The 18016-nt window shown below is 38.5% G+C and overlaps 3 protein-coding genes and 2 long non-coding RNA genes across 5 annotated transcripts in view; all 5 read right to left on the bottom strand.

Annotated features, from left to right (window-relative positions):
- Positions 1-1164, bottom strand: part of LOC139145977 (uncharacterized) — a 5354-nt gene extending 4190 nt beyond the window's left edge. The window contains exons 1-2 of the mRNA XM_070717425.1: positions 1160-1164; positions 680-941 (exon numbers count right to left, since the gene is read on the bottom strand). Of these exons, the coding sequence (XP_070573526.1) occupies positions 680-941; positions 1160-1164 (267 nt within the window). The remainder of the gene's footprint in view (positions 1-679; positions 942-1159) is intronic.
- LOC139146237 (uncharacterized) overlaps positions 1-4759 on the bottom strand; it is an 18463-nt gene extending 13704 nt beyond the window's left edge. The window contains exons 1-7 of the mRNA XM_070717645.1: positions 4499-4759; positions 3826-4026; positions 3397-3535; positions 2959-3148; positions 2557-2775; positions 2215-2401; positions 1674-1870 (exon numbers count right to left, since the gene is read on the bottom strand). Coding sequence (XP_070573746.1) covers positions 1674-1870; positions 2215-2401; positions 2557-2775; positions 2959-3148; positions 3397-3535; positions 3826-4026; positions 4499-4759 — 1394 coding nt within the window. The remainder of the gene's footprint in view (positions 1-1673; positions 1871-2214; positions 2402-2556; positions 2776-2958; positions 3149-3396; positions 3536-3825; positions 4027-4498) is intronic.
- A 677-nt stretch (positions 4760-5436) lies between these two features.
- On the bottom strand, positions 5437-7086 carry LOC139146152 (uncharacterized). Its single transcript, XR_011555100.1, has 3 exons — positions 7001-7086; positions 6312-6530; positions 5437-5514 (listed from the first exon to the last, which is right to left on the bottom strand). It is a non-coding gene; the product is annotated as an uncharacterized lncRNA (long non-coding RNA).
- Positions 7087-11746: 4660 nt separating this feature from the next.
- LOC139146236 (uncharacterized) lies at positions 11747-15796 on the bottom strand. Its single transcript, XM_070717644.1, has 5 exons — positions 15622-15796; positions 15053-15234; positions 12624-12881; positions 12278-12486; positions 11747-11876 (listed from the first exon to the last, which is right to left on the bottom strand). Exons 1-5 carry the CDS (start codon positions 15794-15796, stop codon positions 11747-11749), a joined length of 954 nt encoding a protein of 317 aa, XP_070573745.1.
- Positions 15797-16785: 989 nt separating this feature from the next.
- On the bottom strand, positions 16786-17786 carry LOC139146151 (uncharacterized). The gene is made up of 3 exons (XR_011555099.1): positions 17553-17786; positions 17196-17361; positions 16786-16993 (listed from the first exon to the last, which is right to left on the bottom strand). It is a non-coding gene; the product is annotated as an uncharacterized lncRNA (long non-coding RNA).
- Between the last annotated feature and the right edge of the window lie 230 nt (positions 17787-18016).

Here is an 18016-nt window from a genome sequence, read left to right as displayed (position 1 = left end):
GATGACAAATATAAGTTTGACGTCATTTGACACTTCGTTGGCGCCAAAACATTAGTGCCTGTAAATTGTAGTTTGCTCGCCGCTAGCTTTTGAGAAAAACATCACAAACCTAATCGATTTCAACAATCTTTACATTGCAAAAGACAAGACTTCTTGTCAAGCAAATTTTTTTATGCAATATTAAGGTTAAATATCCGGAGGCATATCTGTCGAGGGGGCTACGACCGTGGTCACTTCTTCTGTTCCGTAACTAAGAAAGACCGATGCAGTTTCATAATACATGTCTGCTGTAAGCACGGTGTTCATCGATTGATAACTACGAAATTATCAAGAAAGTGAGAACATTAAGGGAAGACACTTTCTTTGGCAAAATGAGGGCATATGGTAACGCTTTCCGACTGCTTGTCGTTCGTTGGTTATACCTGTATGTTGACTCGTTGTGTCAGCAGCGGTACCGTCCACCTCTCTATCCTATAGTAGAAGCCTATCGTTCTTACGTTCAGTTTTACAAATTACTGAGTGACAGCCAGTGAAAAAAGTTCGACATCTGTTTACCATAGTGTCACACATATAACAGTTCAAGCACTCGTATTTCTTTTATTTACAATTAAAAATAGGTTTTATCCGTTCAATTGCATATACGTATAGTATCTATGGCATCATTGTATTGTTTACCTACCCTCGATATGAACAGTTTCTTCCCGGTCTGTCGCGGCCTTGTCACTGTCACTCTTGGCGAAGCAGATGGTGGCACCGGTGACCGCTTCCTTTTGACACTGGGCGTCGCAAGAGGGGTTCCTGTCGCATCGATAAGGCATTGCGGTCGTAAAATTGATGGAATGGCCCCTGGAACTAAATCCAGCCTACTCTTGTACCCAGCTTGCCATTGTGCGTATCCAACGAAGTCATCAGGCACTCGAAAGTGGGCACCGCATATATTGCTTGTCGGAATACCCCTTTTCAATCTTTCCTTGTCAATTTGACAAACCTATCCCATTTTGCACTCATTATTTTATCACGAGGGAAGTTATGCATGCTAAAACAGCCATCGCTGCTATTGCTACAGCCACCGACAACGCATCTTTTCACCATCATGAAACTGCGAGCGTCCGGCGTCCCCGTTACTAAGGGCAAGCTGCTCGTATGTTCAATTAGTTACGTCATTTCCGGTTGCAAGGCCCGCGATTTCCGAAACGAGCCGAACGGCAGTCAACTTCAAAATCGCACAAAATATTGTATTTTTATAATATTTAATCGCGTCGTTTTCTCGGGATGATGCATTTATTTGATAAAGTAGGGATGGCAAAATCATATAGCATGGTTGATTTTAAGCAAAAATAACTTTGAATTTATGCGGGACATTACACTCTTAATTCTACTATATTGTTATTTTGTATTGAGAGTTGGAACATTTGATGGTCATAATGATTATCGATTTGAAAAGGAATGAAAATTAGATGCCAAAACAATAATATCTGGGGTGCAGAGGACACGTGATGATGATGATGATGATGATGATGATGATGATGATGATGATGATGATGGCCGCGGTAGCGATGTCAACGTCAACGACTGCAGTAATGATACCAGTGGTTATAATGAACAGTATCAGAGGCACCAGCGACTATCAATATTTTATGTTTGGCAATTCAAAGTTAATAAATAATGAATACCTGACATCATCAATGTCATCGTCGTATTCTCCTACAGCGTCGATAACAACGTTCTTTGTGATGTGACCAACCACACTGCAATCTTTTATTTCTTTGTGAACTGTGGAGCTGAGTCCCGCTTTGTTGTATCCACGCAATCCAAGTCGAAGACAATCGCTGAAGTCAAGTTCAGCCGAGAGTGTTGTGGTGTAGTGTAACTATTAAGTGATGGAATTATATAGATACAAAGCAAAGGTGTGACTCACAAGTCATGTTTGTAGAGCAATGGAGCAACGCAATAAAAATGATTATTTCATTGACATTGTAAGTTTCCATGGTAGTTACGTATTTATAAAACAGTCATTTACTTGTAATTCTGTCAAGGGTAGACAACACAAAAACTGAAAATAATTAATTCATTTAATGTCAAATGAAGAAATTCATATTAACGCTTTGGGAGATAATTATTGCTGCTGTAAGTTACTAATGTCTCAGTCTCCAACATTGCGATTGTCAAAAACAGTGGCCCAAAGTAATAAAATGAGATAAGTTATAGCTGTACTTGATCTGACATAGGCGATGAATCAATTCGTTGCCAGGGTAATATCAGATGGCCGTCCTGTGTCTCTCCATCAGATGTTGCAACATTAATGCTCCATTCATAGTAATCAATTGCATCCTCAGTAACACCATCGTCTAACTCTTCTTGTTTGAAAGATGTCCACGTAAAGCTCAGTTCTCTCATGGCACTACAGAAAATTATTGAAGCGTCATTAAAACACACACCGATAAATGTTATTCAAAATAAATTTAAATCACGGCGGATACAAACTCTGTATATATATGAAGTAATTCACAACTTGATTGTTCTCATTCTGGTGTAAAAAGTCACGCATCACCTCACCTTTCATAGCTGACTTCATCGATTCCAAACGGTACCGGTGGGTACGGGGTTACCCAGAATCCACTGCTCGCAATAGGTTGGAAACATCCGGCTGGATGACAAAACTTTATGATTGATCGGTAACGGCCGCCAGGTCTCAACGTCATATCCGTTACCCGTATGTTACTCTCTCTATGCACAGGTTTGTATTCGACGACGTAATCCCAAACTTCACCCGTTCTAAAAGTTCAAAGAAGCGTAAAATATAGAAAAAGCAATCATTATTACTTAAAGCGTGTTGGAAATGTTGATATCTGAACTGTAAAGTGATGACCTATACTCGCTTAGCGGATGAAAAAAAATCAACGGGGCATTGGCTCTGGGCAATGTGATAACGTCTACATCTGTATTTTGATTTCTCACCTGTTTTGAATGAGCTCACTTTGTAAAGCCCACTTAATTTCAGTGATGTACTCAGTCATGTTCTCGGGGACGGTCCAATGAGCGTTGACCGTGGTCTCTGAGGCCTGGAAATTTACGTCATCCAAACATTCTTTTCGTCTATCATAGTCATGGTGGATATAGTCGTCATTCGTAGCAGAGTCATTTGAACCTACAAATAAAAGAAAAGGCAAGCTAAGAATGACGATAGTGACCTTTCGCAAGAGCCACGTGTTTGGCTTTGTGACAAGTATGTAGCGACCATCTTTTAGAGCCAAATTAAAAGTTGCAGAAAACATATGAAGATCCGACTCCATTTATTATCGTACCTATTGTTTAATTATTCAATTGAACTTTATTGATAATATGATTTATATAATAACGTTCACTTTTGCAGTCAGAGTTCCATAAAATACTCACCTAAAGTATTATCACAACACAGACCGTCGTACACGTGGGTGTCTGTCAGTGAATCTCCATCAGAGATGACCGTTACTCCGTCCGAACTTACAGACACTGATCCAAGCTCACTCTCTGCTTCTACAGTCACAAAATATCTCTGTGGTGAAAATTAATGCAAAAACATTGATATGTAGCGTTTCCTGAACGACGAAACCAAAATTTACATGATTTGATTTTTTGATCGAAAATATTCAATTTTCATTCAAGTTTCTGATGTCATGACGAAATGCCAGACGTTTAAGAGTGTTCTTTATATCAACACGTCTGTGTTCGTCAGATCAGTTGGTGGCTGTCAGCGTGTCGACATATACCTGTCTTTCTGTCAAAATGAAAGTCTTTTCGGTCTGTCTGTCTGGTCTGTTTGTCTATCCGTCCTCTTTGACTTACTTGATAGACGTTCAGTGTTAGTCCTTGGAAGGAATACGATGATACTGATGAATCTACATCAGTAAAAGTGACAACGTTGTCTAATCCTGGCAGAGTTCCGAGCGCCACTCGGTATTGAACATCCTGGTCAGGATGGGAGAATCCCGTCCACCAACAGTGTAACTCTTCTGCGCTCATTTGGTAGTCAATGTCTTCATAATTCTACATGATGAAAGATGAGATATTCAGATTAGAGCTATTGCGGTGTGTTTAGATTGAACTGCCTTTCGAAATTGATAAGAATATACGCATTAATGTGACGGCATTATGTGTTGACCTTTTTCAATCGACAGGTTGCAAATTGTGGTAAAATCGCTGTTTAGAGTGTTTTAGGTGGTCTGAATTTATGATCATGAGTTTTTGAGTTTACTTGAAGCAACGCATACTTGTCAGGTGAATGATCGAAATAAATAACCGAGACAACGATCACTGGACGGAATCGAGTTGCTTCTGCGCAGAATTCTGGAACTTCTTCATGAATAATAGGCTCTGCTTTCACAGCCAATCATAATCATCTGTGACAGATGATTATGATTGTCTGCACAGTCGTACTTTTATGGATTTCTATGCATTGATTTGGGTGGTTGCAATAGTTTTAAAGATGTAAAACACAGAACAATGCTCGGTCACTAACCTTGAATGAAACACCGCGTTCATCAGGTGAGGCGATATCGTATACAACCCCTTCTCTCGGTAACAGAACGACGTGTCTGTAAGGAAGCGATGATGTAACCACGCTAAGGCCAGCTACATTGGTGAGTTTGATTGAAATGTAATAGGTTTGTTCGCCGTGCAGATGCCAATCAAATATATCAGTCGGTACGGCCACGCAGCTTGGAGGGACTGTTACTTCACAAATGTCGCTCTCAATTTTTGATAGAGGTATGTAGGACATTATCGATGTATCACCGGGGCTTTCACCTGAATTTGTGAAAATGTCACTCTTTAAAAGACCTGTCTCAAGAGCGGTTAGTTTATCATTCCTTTAAACTGTTAAATGTGTATTCGATTCATCGCTACACAAAAACTGCATTGCTTTCGGAGAAATAAAGATTTCAGATATTACAAACCCATGACTCCATAAAGGCAATTTTGAGGTTGTTTATTCTTTATAATTGAATTTCGCTTGGCCCCATGGCTGCAAATGTAAGGTGTACGAACATGGCCGCAGTCCGACCAAAGTGCCAAGGGGTAGACCAGGGTCTATAGCAGAACCTAGCTTAGCTAGGATTTGGGTTATTTACATAAATTTACATATTGACAGAGCGGGAAATTCCAGGGGCAGCTGACCCCCTCCTCCCCCATGCTACGGCCCTGGTCATCTTATATGTGATTGCTCTAACATAACGCTGCACTTTTACACTTTTACAAATGATTGAATGTTATTTCGCATTACAGATAATTTCGATATAGAACGGCATCTGTTGTCTCTAAAGTGTCTAAGATATACTAGCCACCGAAACACTACATCTACCTACCCAAAGCGACCTGATAGTCCTCTAATGGGTCTAAATCATCGTCATCATAGAAAGCGTCTTGGCCCCAACGAGCAACTAGGTAACTGTTTCCGTAGGTATCGTCTTCCAAAGTGACTATGATTTCACCATCGAACTCAGGGGGTGTCACCTCGACGACCAAGGGCCCTACGAACTACATGTAGGTAGTATGAAAAAATGAGGATAAGGGAAAAACAATTACACTTTCATATTCAAAGAATTGTTATTTGAGATGAAATTTTAATACTTGTAAGTGAAAGTGTCTTTTTTTCTTGTGTAAAACGATGTGGTCTTACTCGTATAAGTTAAGTGTGGTGGGATGATTCAATACTTTAAAAAATACATTAGTATAAAGAAACTCGTACCTTTTAGCTACATTAAACCATATGTGAAATTGCATCGATGATACTTGACGAATTGTACTTTTTTGAAAATGGTAATTCTGATGATTTGCAATTTCTTTTTTCATTATCGTTTTCATTGTGAACATATGCCTTTGAGTTTAAGACAATCATGTTTTCCTGTATGTACTGTTCTTATTGATTAATTTCGGTCAGAAATGCATGAATGATACACACGTCTCACACACCAACGACTTGAGAATCCTATTTCCCACTAGGCAACAAGTCTTCGGCAGTTAGTTGTACTATGACTATTCTGAGTAAATAGCAGATAGCTCGCACTAAATTCTTTTTTTAGATTGATGGAAATTTATACTCATTTGCAATTAAATTGAAATATAGAATGTTTGACCGAAACTACACCTATTTATGTCATGTGTTTTGTATCTCATAGTGAAGCTTACGCCAACCAGCAGTCCCTCCATCATAAGCTTGTAGTTTGGAGGGACTATGCGCAAACATTCTCTGTTTATATTGTCGTCGCGGTACACTCATGATACGGGCTCCGACTAAGTAAGTCTTTAATGGTCAAGACTCCGTTATATTTTACCTCATTTGCTACTAATCCTGCTTTGTTGACTGCTTTGATCACGACGTAAAATTCAACTCCTTCGCCAAGGTTTGGATGATAGGTGAGAAAAGCAGGGTGTGACTTCGTAGATGTAAATGGGACGATGTCAGGAATCAATCCTGAGGGCGCACTACCGAGGCCAACTTCGTAGTCGTAGATGCCACTCTCTTCGTCCTCTCCTTTCCATTTTAATGATAACTGAAAAGAATTTTAAAAAATGAGTTCAACATGTTTCGTATAAAAAGTGATTCATTTTAGGGCATATTATTGTAATTCAGTGCGTTACATATGTTCCAGAACTTCTGTGTAAAATTATCAAAACACCACGAATTCACGAAATAAGGTTCAAGAAAAAGAGTATTGGAGAAAAACTTTCCAATATAATTTGCATAAAATATGCAGTGTAATTGCTTCCCACGTCGTGGAAAAATCCAATCTTGAATCAGGTCGAAAGACATGTTCCCATTCACAAAGAAAGTTGCGAATTGTGAAAACGTCAGGATATTCCAAATTTGGCGAAAAAGTGACTTTTTAGTATCTTAGCCACATTCTAGGTGCAAGATCTATTGTATATTTCCTGGTCTATTCATGAGCCGTTTTGCAACATGGTGCACATTGAATAATTCGTATCATTAAGTTGAAACTAGGTTAGAAACTTAATCACTCACGTGGTTTTCTTTTCTCAAGAATGAACGACCAGATAAGGCTCCAATTGACAAGCATTTAGGATCATCAAGAAGTATGGAAGGAATTTCCTCTAAGAGTGGATATAACATGGAGTCGGTTGCAAAACTTGATATATTCCTGCGAAAACGGATGTTAGCATAGCTAAATCGTTAGGCTGAAAAGTAATCATTGTAATTGTATTCACCGATTTAGTTTTCATGTGCTTTCCCCTTCACAGGTATTGCAGTTCAAGTCTGTTTTCGAGTAATTTCTCGTTTTTTGATCCTTTGAAAATGTTTATGAGTTGACTGGACGCGATACAGTGTGTATAGTTGTACTACGAATCACAGTTCGGTGAAAGGGACTGTGTATCCGGGACTAACTACATGTGCGTTCAGCAGTACTGCGAAGACTTCACTCTGATTAGTTTCCAAGCAACTAGTGGTAATATTTGATAAAAAATATTGAGTAAAAATACAAAGATATACATGACAGACCATTACAAACGCGAAAAGCGTATTTTTATGCAACAGCTTGAATCAAGTCCGATTACTCGTTGATTAATATACAATGTACTAGAATATCGCCAACAGATAAATGAACTTTGCACTATTTCTTACGGATCGGAGCACCCACAAATACACCACATATACGTGTGGACGGTCATTCTCAACAGCAGATATCATTGGTCACATTTGAATAATGAGAGCATTCTATTAATTGTTTTGAAATGTAATTTGAATCGTAAATCAAGAGCTCATGTTTCCTATAATTGACGTTTTATAAGCATAATCTAAATGTGTCATTACTCATGTTCTAAAAGGGTAATCTGATTATAGAATATTAAGAGGAAAGGTCACATGTAAAGGTGTGATAGATGACGAAATAGTTTTTCACTTACATGCAAGCCTCTGATGCATTCTGTACTTCCTGTCTGTACCTGTTTTCATCGATAAACCAGACTGTGCCATCACCATCATTCACTAACCCAGGCCGTACGTATACATCATCAATGACAACGTCAGTGACGAATGGTTCGCTGACATCGACGGTCACTCCGTCTGAACATACGGGATTAGAGGGCGCCATCGCTCGGTTGTAGGCGATAACCGTGCAGTGATACCGACCCGCAGAGGGCGCTGTCCATTCTGCTTGTGTGGACGTGGTGGTGCACAACTGTGAAATATACTTAAATCAATCGACTAGGCTCAGGCATTCGTTGTTTTTCCGGATCGCGTAAGCAATGTTCAAATGTTTCGTTCACTTTCATGACTATCTTATTGTGCTGCATTAAAGTTGTAAAGCTCGCTTACAGTATTATGTTCCCGCTGATATATTGGTAATCATCACAATTACCTGTAGTGGGTACTAGCAACAGCTTTGCGTTAATTATCGGCAACGTCTGAGATGGCAAACTGCAATGATTTGCAAAAAATCAACGCAGTAATTTTTTTTGTTTTGCTACAATGCTAAGTCCCACCGCAGGCAAGTTCCTTCCGTGGAGCTTTTTCGTTGAATTCATGTCGATTGCGAAGCGTAACAAAACACAACATCCTATGACGCAAGTAAGCTTGGGTTCATGGAATGAGCGAAGATTATAAACTCTTTGTTACCTGTCGTCCTTGAAATCTGTGACATTATTCCGATATATAACAGCGACTCTCAAGAAAAGAAGTCTTAGAAGTACTACAGTGTACATATACAGTAAACATACAATGTAGATCCCTTTTCAGGCTAGAGACAACACTCAGCAAGAATTGATGTTTTGTCACGAATGTTTTGATCGAACAGTACTAGTTTAATAAATCTTGATTAAATAAAAAAGAGACAAAATTACACTGTTTATCAGTCTGTTTTTTGTTGTTTCTACTTAAAAACTGCATACCAAGGTTAAAATCCTTGTATTTCAAAGGCATGTGAGATAACTGAATCATCATGTTACCATATATCAACTTACAGGTTGTTGAACCGGAAACTGTATATCATTATCATTCAAACAGTCCGTTCCAAAGTAGTAGACGTATAACATTATACCACTCTCTCTGTCAAAAAAGCCGTCCCATGACGCAAATATCTTCAAACTTTGCTGGAAGTCCATGTCCGGGTAGTTTGGCAAACTGTCCTGAACACTGCCCTCATGAGGTGGACTGCTGTCGACAGTTACCTGTAACGCATGGGATAGACAATTGATCTCCATCAACAGGTCTTCGAGCATTTAGAAGAGAGTGGTAAATTGCATCTACAAATAAAGTTTCTTCGTTTTTGAGTCGGGGCAATACCTTGAAATGTCACAACTCTATGTTTTGAAAGATAGTGACGTTTTTACTATCATTGAAAGCGCTTGAAGCACAAATTTGCCCTCTCCCGTTTGCTATGTCCAAGACTTTGTCGATTAGTTTTGTCTAATCAGCCATTCAATCGCCCGGACACAGTTCACTTTGTCCTAAATAAACTCAAATTGAACTTTTGCTTTACGTCGAAAACTTCTTATCGCAATGTCGAGTACCGGAAGCAAGATGATGTGATACCACTCCACTTAATTATGTTGTATCCGAATTTATCTGCGCCCTGCTTTTTCTTTTGCTAAATTGTCAGCCGACAAGTAAGTGATCCATCTTTCTTTTGATATATACCGTAAGAGGACATCTACTATAAAGTGACAACTTCTGTAATGGCAAGCGTCATCTGAGGGTCGGCGAGTAGGCAAGCTGGCCATTATAGCTTCATCTGAGAATTTCAAGACTATTATCATGGCTTGGAAACAGGTACGAGACATTACGAGGATAAGTAAGCCGTCCTTAGTGGTGGTACTTGTATAAGTAAGGCTCGGCCTTCGGCGGCCGACGGCTCATCCCAGCAGTTCTGCAAGCGGCCGTGGACAGTGCCATTTAAGATTTTGAACGGGTCCCATTGGAGCAATAAACATGCTAAGAAGTAATTGTGATCGCCCAGGGTTTTTTCAGATGGTTGACCTCGCAATCTTTTGGTTTATGTTTAATTCTATAATAATTTCTCACCACGTACTATTGTACAAGTGATAGGCAATGTTTAGACACACTTTCTGTGGCGATTGCGTCAAACGTTCGGCCTTGTCGCTTTAAGAGAGTACAGTATTGCAAAATCATGTTGCTGTTAGACCAAGACACTATATCAGCTAATTGTACGTGACGTACTGTTGACTTCATTAGCATGGCTTGTTCTCTGAAGCCTTACCCTCAACAAAATGTAACATATTCTACCAGTGTATGATGCTAAAAATTCAAAATTTTCATTCAATGTATACAGGGGAAAACCTAAGCAACGCCTATAATCATTTAATATTAAAATAAGGATGCCCAAATACAAAATCCTTAGTGCGAAATTCAATATCTGACATCTATTTTCTGTCGCTGCTATATCACTCCCTCGACTCTTTGCAGTTACTAATTTCTAATTCCGAACGTCTTTTTGTAATTTCATAACTGTATATAAAATTGTAAATAACACCAAAATTGCAAATGTTGTTGTAACACGAAACCAGGAACTAATCACAGAAGAAATTTTGATATTGAAAATAAGTACTGGTGATCATTGAAAATGATTTTCATTTTCATGGCGTGTTCGTGGAGATTTTCTACAACATACCTGAAACTGACGAGTTGATTGCAACATCGCGTTATTGGTCACAGTCACAGAAAATACGTAATCGTAGTCATGGATTCCGATTGGTATTGGCATCAGTTCTTTGTTCATTTCGATGGTGAAATTCCTGTAGTAACACTCACCAAGCGGAATGCATGTACACTCAGGAGGGTTGCAATCGTTTGATTCCTTCAAAGAGTATCATACATTAAGAAAATGAGTTTATCTGAATAGAGATAGTACAATCTCATGTACTCAGAAGTAGTCTCATGTATGTATAGTGTTATATTTAAGCAACAAAGCACACCCAGCGACGGTATACCACGAGATTTTGACCAGTTCACGACATATATGTACGAGCGATAGCGATCGAGTGCATATATGTCGTGTCGTGCTAATGAAGTCAACAGTACGTCACTTACAATCAGCTGATAGTGTCAAAAGCAAGTGGTATACCGTTGCTGGGTGTGATTTATTGGTATTATATAATAACAACATATTGAAATTCTGGCGAGGAACGAAAAAAACAGATTTTTGCTCAAGCTGGTAGCTCGCGCGTTTGCCAACCGTGGTATATCGCCAATATACCATGGTTCTTTTTTGCCTCAACCAATCAGATCGCTGTATTTGCGCCATCAATATACTGGTATGATATAGGCCTAATACCCGATATCGCCTGCCCCTTAAGTTAGTGTTCGCACGAATGTCCTGCATGGGACATGGGCGGTTGTGTTGATATAACACTGTAACAGGCGACATGGGGTGATAAACTCTAAATATAATATAATGTAGTCTGGATTGTCGACAGTCCCTTGTGCCTTTTCTTTGCTATGATTGGTCTAGTCCTTCGCACATACGGGGGTATTGCAAACGTAGCGCCGAAGGCGCGAGTCGGGAACGCCGAAGGCACGAGGGTTTGCCTAAGACATAGGTCCTTGACACAGCCGTGTCAACTGTTACTGCGGCGACGAAAATGGTGCAAACGACTGTCGACAGTCTAAGCCTGGCCTAGCGAGTAAATGAGGAGTGCATGAATACATGTCAAGAGTACGTCGAGTGAATACCCGCCTTCGTTATGGTAAAAACGTGATGTTCGTCTGAAAACGAGCTATGGGCATACCTAAGCATCACATACTTACAGAATTGACAACAGGTAGGTGACCTTTACCATGTATCAAGGCGTTGTTATCCATGTCGAATAACTCCCAGTGGACAAGTGAGAGACCACTATGATCATCAAAGGAGTCGAATACCACTCTGTAGAATTATATGAAAGTTATGTTTTATTTTAAAAAATAGTGTTAGAGTAATTTTAAAGATTCAATCACAGTGTGTCATTTATTCAATGTGTCGTTTCCTTCAATTTCCATTTCTTGTCAGTTTCGCAGGATGACATTTACATATTACGTCATAAAAAGCGACCTTAGCGAAGATTCTCAAATAAGACCCTACAATGAGGTTTCAATCAAAATTGTCTACCTGGACTTTATTAGCCCCCCTTTGAGTCTGGTGACGTGTTTGATTGGTAGACTATGCCGTGATTCGCTTATTTATAACAAGATCTATCATAAGTAGTGACAAATTCAAAAGTTGTTTTGATTTTGGTGTAGTTTTCCTTACAGGCAACTGCAGTGCGAAAGTGTATTAACTACACCTACGTCATTTCAAACAGGTCTTCTGAATTGTGAACTGCGAGGTAGTCAACTCCATCTCGAGTCAGGTACATCTCACCAATTTCAGGCGGGGTAGAATCTGAGTGTACGGTGACATTATCTATAACGGTGTTTCCCATTACATCATAGCCTTTTATCCAGATTCTGATAGTATCGCCATCTTGATGATAAATTTCCAGATCGACCTTTTCTGCCTTTATTGTTGACATAATGATAAAAGTGATGATAATAAAAACTTGGTTAGCGTTTTTCTGGCCTCTTAGCCCAGTGTACATATATCACACTATGTATAAAAATACAAAATGTAAAATCGTTCGTACAGAGTGCCTACCTCAACATCGTCCACGACTGACCATGTTGTTGCACATGTCAGTGATTCCCCTCCCTGTTGGTCAACTCCAAACGCAACATCGAATTTGACGATTCCATGGGCGTTTGGTATAGCTTCACGTGACCTAGTATCTGGTGGCTGACCCGTCAACTCGTCATATGCCGGTAATATGTCGAGAGAATAATCATCAATTGCATCTAGTTGGCCGGTAATTTTGTGAACCTCATTTAGAAAGTGATGATGCCATTGGACTTGGACCTGCAAGAGAAAAAATGTTCATGATGGAAATGATTCACTAATTTGAATACTGTGCTCGAGGTACAAAAGATAATGACTCAGTCTAGTACCGTGATGATCTGATCTGTGAAACATGAATCAAATTTGGTCATTTTCCTAAAGGTTTCGGACCAAATGAAGCAGTGAGTTGGTGTAATCTAATAAACACAGACTACTCCAAGGGCATAGATTTTCTGACTCTCAAATTTCAACAATACTTTCTCTTCTGTAGAGTCATTTGTCTTTGCAACGGATTATTTTAACCTTTCTAACGCCGTCATTTGTATGGTCTGTGCGTCCTCACTTTAGTGTAATTAAGCCTCGTTGATTTTTAATATAAATATTTTACATATATTGCGACAACACAGACGTGGCAATTTTGAGAGTTTGCTGCCATATAATTCTAGTATCATGCAGGGCTCCCGCTACCCGATCGCCAATTAGCCAAATGCGAAAGAAAGTTAAAAATGGCTACAAAAATTCCAGTTTGGCGAACATAGTGGCTAATGAATTTTTCCTGCCCAGGTGCCACTCAACAAAAAACTACAGCTAACAATAAAAAAGTTGTAAGATGTTGAAACAGTATACTCTCCTTCCTACAAAGTTGCATGTATTGAAACAGTTTACTCTCCTTTCTACAAAGTTACAAATTCCCTGGTACGTGGAGCAGACATTGTTGCTGTTCCGTCTGCGGTACATAGAGGCTTTGTTTTGCCTCCGTGAGTCCCGTTCGTCCTTCAGTCTATCTAGAAGTTTTACCTACTTTGCTAGAATCAAAATTTGGCCTGCAACTACTCAGTTTTACAGTAAAAACCGTAATTTAAAAGGGAAATTTCACAAACGGAGCAATAATACAAAGGAAGAGGAGAAAAACTGAGGTTTTCTGAAAGGTCAAGTCTAGGTCATCTCATCATGTGATGTCATGCATGAAGACCCCTTAAGTGTACAATTATGGTTCAAAAGAGCCACCTAGGGTGGTCCAATAGGTAAAAGGTAATTTTGGTGTCTTCCAATTTAAATGGCATTCAGCTTGACTGTCAGTTTTAAATTAAATTTATTAAGAGTCATTGCAAAGGGATATTGTCAACAGTAATTGCAGTAAGCATATCCATTGTCAAATCATCACATTTGTGAATTGCAATTTTGCATGTAAACATTAAAGCAACAATTCATTAAAATTGTTAATTCGGTCTATTTCAAACTGCTATAACTTATACAAGAAATTATGTGATTCTGAATTATTTTAATATTTTTGCAGATTCGACCAGTTTAATGATGTAGAAGTAAACATCACCAGACATTTCTTTATGATATCAAAATATCAAGTGAAAATATATCTGTGTTAAAATGTTATCATAATCATTAAAACAATGTATACTCTCAAACAGTGAGTAATTTAAATGAACATATATCATTGTGTCTTGTTTTACAATTGTGTTTGGCCAAACCCTTTGGTCTCAAGAAAAAAATACTCATACTCAAAATGCTATTCAGCCTGCTTGATCACAACTATGACATACAAGTAACACCGGGGCCAATTGTATCTACACTGCCAGTGTGCTACTAAATGCTTTCTCCTGCACCATTTTTTTATTCTTGTGGCTAAAACATTTTGGTTATGGAAGACTGCATAAATTTGCCGCATGAGAGGCTTGTAGCTTATGACAAGCTATCATATTGTGAACACTAAATGAATGCCGCAGAAATGTTCTGTACCTGTTGTAATATACACTTCACATTGCTACCAGAATTGATACCAGAATTCAATTGCTACCTTATTTTATTTCTGGTGGTAAACGTTTACCATCAGAAATGAAAAAGTATTTCTATCCTGGAAATTCATAAAAACACAGATTATTAATGCAATAAAACTGAACAAATATTTCTTTAATGTAAAAACTATCAGGAACATCATACAAAACATCTTGATTTGTAAAATTAGGAACTCCTGAATGCGGAGAAAGCTGTAATTGCCACGCTTGAGATCATAAACTGGCTAAAAGTTGCTCAAAGTGGCTACAAGATTTTTGATTTGGCTTATCAGTTGGCTAATCATTTTGGTGACTTAGGGGAGCCCTGGTATGTCAAACTACAGTAGGCGCCACGTATTTTTAAGCAGGAAACTTTGTTTATAAATTTGTCACCAACAATACCTTCGAGTCTGAGTTAGTAATCCATGTGTAGTTGGTATTCTGAGCTGCCGATTCCACTCTCATAGGATAGTGACCAGTGTTGTCAATGTGAGGTGTGTTCACGTTGTCAAACATAAGGTATCTCATCGCATTATCGTGGTTTCCTGCCTTGTCTGTCACCGTCAGGAGAACACAGTATACACCTGAAAATTTAATGAAAAGGATATCAACGAAAAAACACCAAATTATAGTGATACGGCACAATCATGTTGTTATCCAATACTGATATTTAACAAATTTCCTAAGAAATATTGACAAGAAATAACCAAAATATCGCGCAACAAATGGAAGTAGCAACAACACAAATTGTTATGACCAAAATTATAATCGATACGAGATACTAGGACTATAATAGTCATAGAAATCTCGACCAAAATGTCAAGTTTCATCTGAGTGAAAGACAAAAATGTATTTGTGGCGAGTCACAACTAGAAGTTTTATCTCCCATTTTCAAAGGGTTGGTAATATCCTTTTAGCTGTTTACACACAACCAAACATCAATCCCTAATGTTCATACTAGGTTTACCTACCAGGATCAGATACCGCGAGTGAACAACTGGTCACATCCGCAAAGCCTTCCCATTTTACCGCTTGAGATCTGTCCTCAGAGCACGTCAAAATCCCATTGTTGGACTTGGTCGGTAGAACATTAATTTCGTAGTGATGGACTTGTGATAAATCATCAAACCAGCCCGACCAAGACATATCTATATTAGGCTGAAAAATTAATTGAGTATTTAAGCAATAAAGCACACCTAGCGATGGTATACCACAATATTTTGATCAGTTCACTACATATATGCACGACGATAGCCAATGAAGTGAACTAGTGAAAATCAAGTGGTATACCGTCGCTGGGTGTAATCTATTACCATTTAAGCAATGAAGCACTCCCGGCGATGGTATACCACGATATTTTGACCAGTTCACGACATATATGCACAGGCGATAGCGAGTGCATACATGAAGTGAACTGGTCAAAATCGAGTGGTATATCGTCACTGGGTGAGATTTGTTGCTATTATATCATAACAGTATATTGAAATTCTGGCGTGGAACGTCATAAACAGATTTTTGCTCTAGCTGAGAGCTCGCGCGTAAGCCAGCCGTGCACATATGTCGTCAGAACTGGTCAAAATCTCGTGGTATACCATCGCTAGGTGTGCTTTATTGCTAAAATATCATAGGGAAATCGACACTTCCAGGATATCCTATAAATGTGTTAGAAAGAAATTTCATGTGTTGCCAATAAACTAATCTTGAAAAACATGAATCGCATAGTCATCCGGGAAAGACAATTCGTCGAAGTAATACTATTGGTATTTTGGAGTCTTGAGTGTCATATTGAAATTTGAAAAGACAATGAAAATTGATTTCTGGTTTGGGTGACTGAAGAAAAGAATGAAATATTTGGGTTATATATATATATATATATATATATATATATATATATATATATATATATATATGTATATTGCTTGGTCATTGCTGTCTAACTTTGATAATGTAAAGAAAACGTTTAAAATTGGCGTTCTTTGGAGGCATCTACCGTTACATGTAGTTCCGTAAAGTACTACCTGTATACCATTATTTTAAAATATTTTTAAACGGAGTTTTGACCTTCAAATTGACAGACTTGGGTTTGCAAATATTCAATAGATGAACGTACATTCTCCAGACGGTATTACCTCCTTTGTGTAAGCTGGTCCTCGTTCAAGGAGACCTAAAGCACCACAGGACGTGTCTAGAGAACAATGGTAGGGTTTCTCAAAATCGAAGGTGAATGAAGCACTAGTGTTAAAAATTAGACCCTCGTAGTATCTTCGATCGGTTTGGTTGACATCCGGGTATCCTACAGTATCTATGTAACCGCCGTTTTTTATTGATGTATTGAATATCAGTCTGGAATACAAACAGATGAAGATGCGTCCACAATATAATCAACTTTTATCGATCTGTAAGATTTGCTGATACAGTATTATTATAACCCATATTTAAAATATGTGGTACACACGGACTAAAGCAAGATTTTGTCTCTGGTTAGATTTGTAAAGTAGATTTACTATTTCATGCCAAATAAAAATATGTGAAAATAGGTACTCACATATCTCCATTCTGAAATGCATATTCAGTATCTTCCGAAAACAGACAATCCACTGGATCTGATTGCGGATTGTCAGCTGAGTTGTTTATCAGCGCCCTGCATCCTCTCGTAATTGAGAAACTCGTATTAGTGTGTATGGGATCCGCATTTTTGGTCGTGTTGAAAGCTAAATAAGAAAATAAAGAAAGGAAGGAAGGAAGGAAGAAAATACACATTTTAAAACTTACATGAAGAGGCCGATCTCGGTACGGTTATTGAACGGGAAGGTTTGTAATCCCAGAAAACATCATGATGTTGACCTTCATTAAAGCAATCATAAATTTTCAGGAAGAAACAAAAATTGAAAGAACGACTCACCTGAGGAAAACATTTGAAATGTCGCTCTGGAGTGAATTACTCCTACTTTGAAATCTTTTACATACTCGGGCCTCTCCGTCTCCGCACCACGAAAAGATGTGTTAAATTCTATTTTGATGCGATTAATTCCGGGGTCATTAAGATACTGTGTTTCCTCGTATAATCTCATACATTCGGCCTCTACTTTGTCGATGACGTTTTCTCCCTCTACTCGCATGACTTGTGCAAGGCATTGGAGAGGTACTGCGTAATTTTCAACTGTTATGCACACACAAAATAAAATAAAATGATTGATAATGATAAGTCACACCACCAAGATTTCGACAGACAGCAGCAGCTACGTGTGCACTTAGTCACAATTACGTTTACGTATCTGTCTGTTTTCCTTTCTCAGATTTTCTTTGTCTTTGTCCTCTTGCCCGAACAAGGGTTTCAGTCCGAATTAATTTATCAGTACTGTTTCA

The sequence above is a fragment of the Ptychodera flava genome, chromosome 12 (assembly GCF_041260155.1).
Source record: "Ptychodera flava strain L36383 chromosome 12, AS_Pfla_20210202, whole genome shotgun sequence".
Classification (NCBI taxonomy): domain Eukaryota; kingdom Metazoa; phylum Hemichordata; class Enteropneusta; family Ptychoderidae; genus Ptychodera; species Ptychodera flava.
The sequence above is the reverse complement of the archived record's forward strand: the minus strand, read 5'-3'. Positions and strand labels throughout refer to the sequence as shown.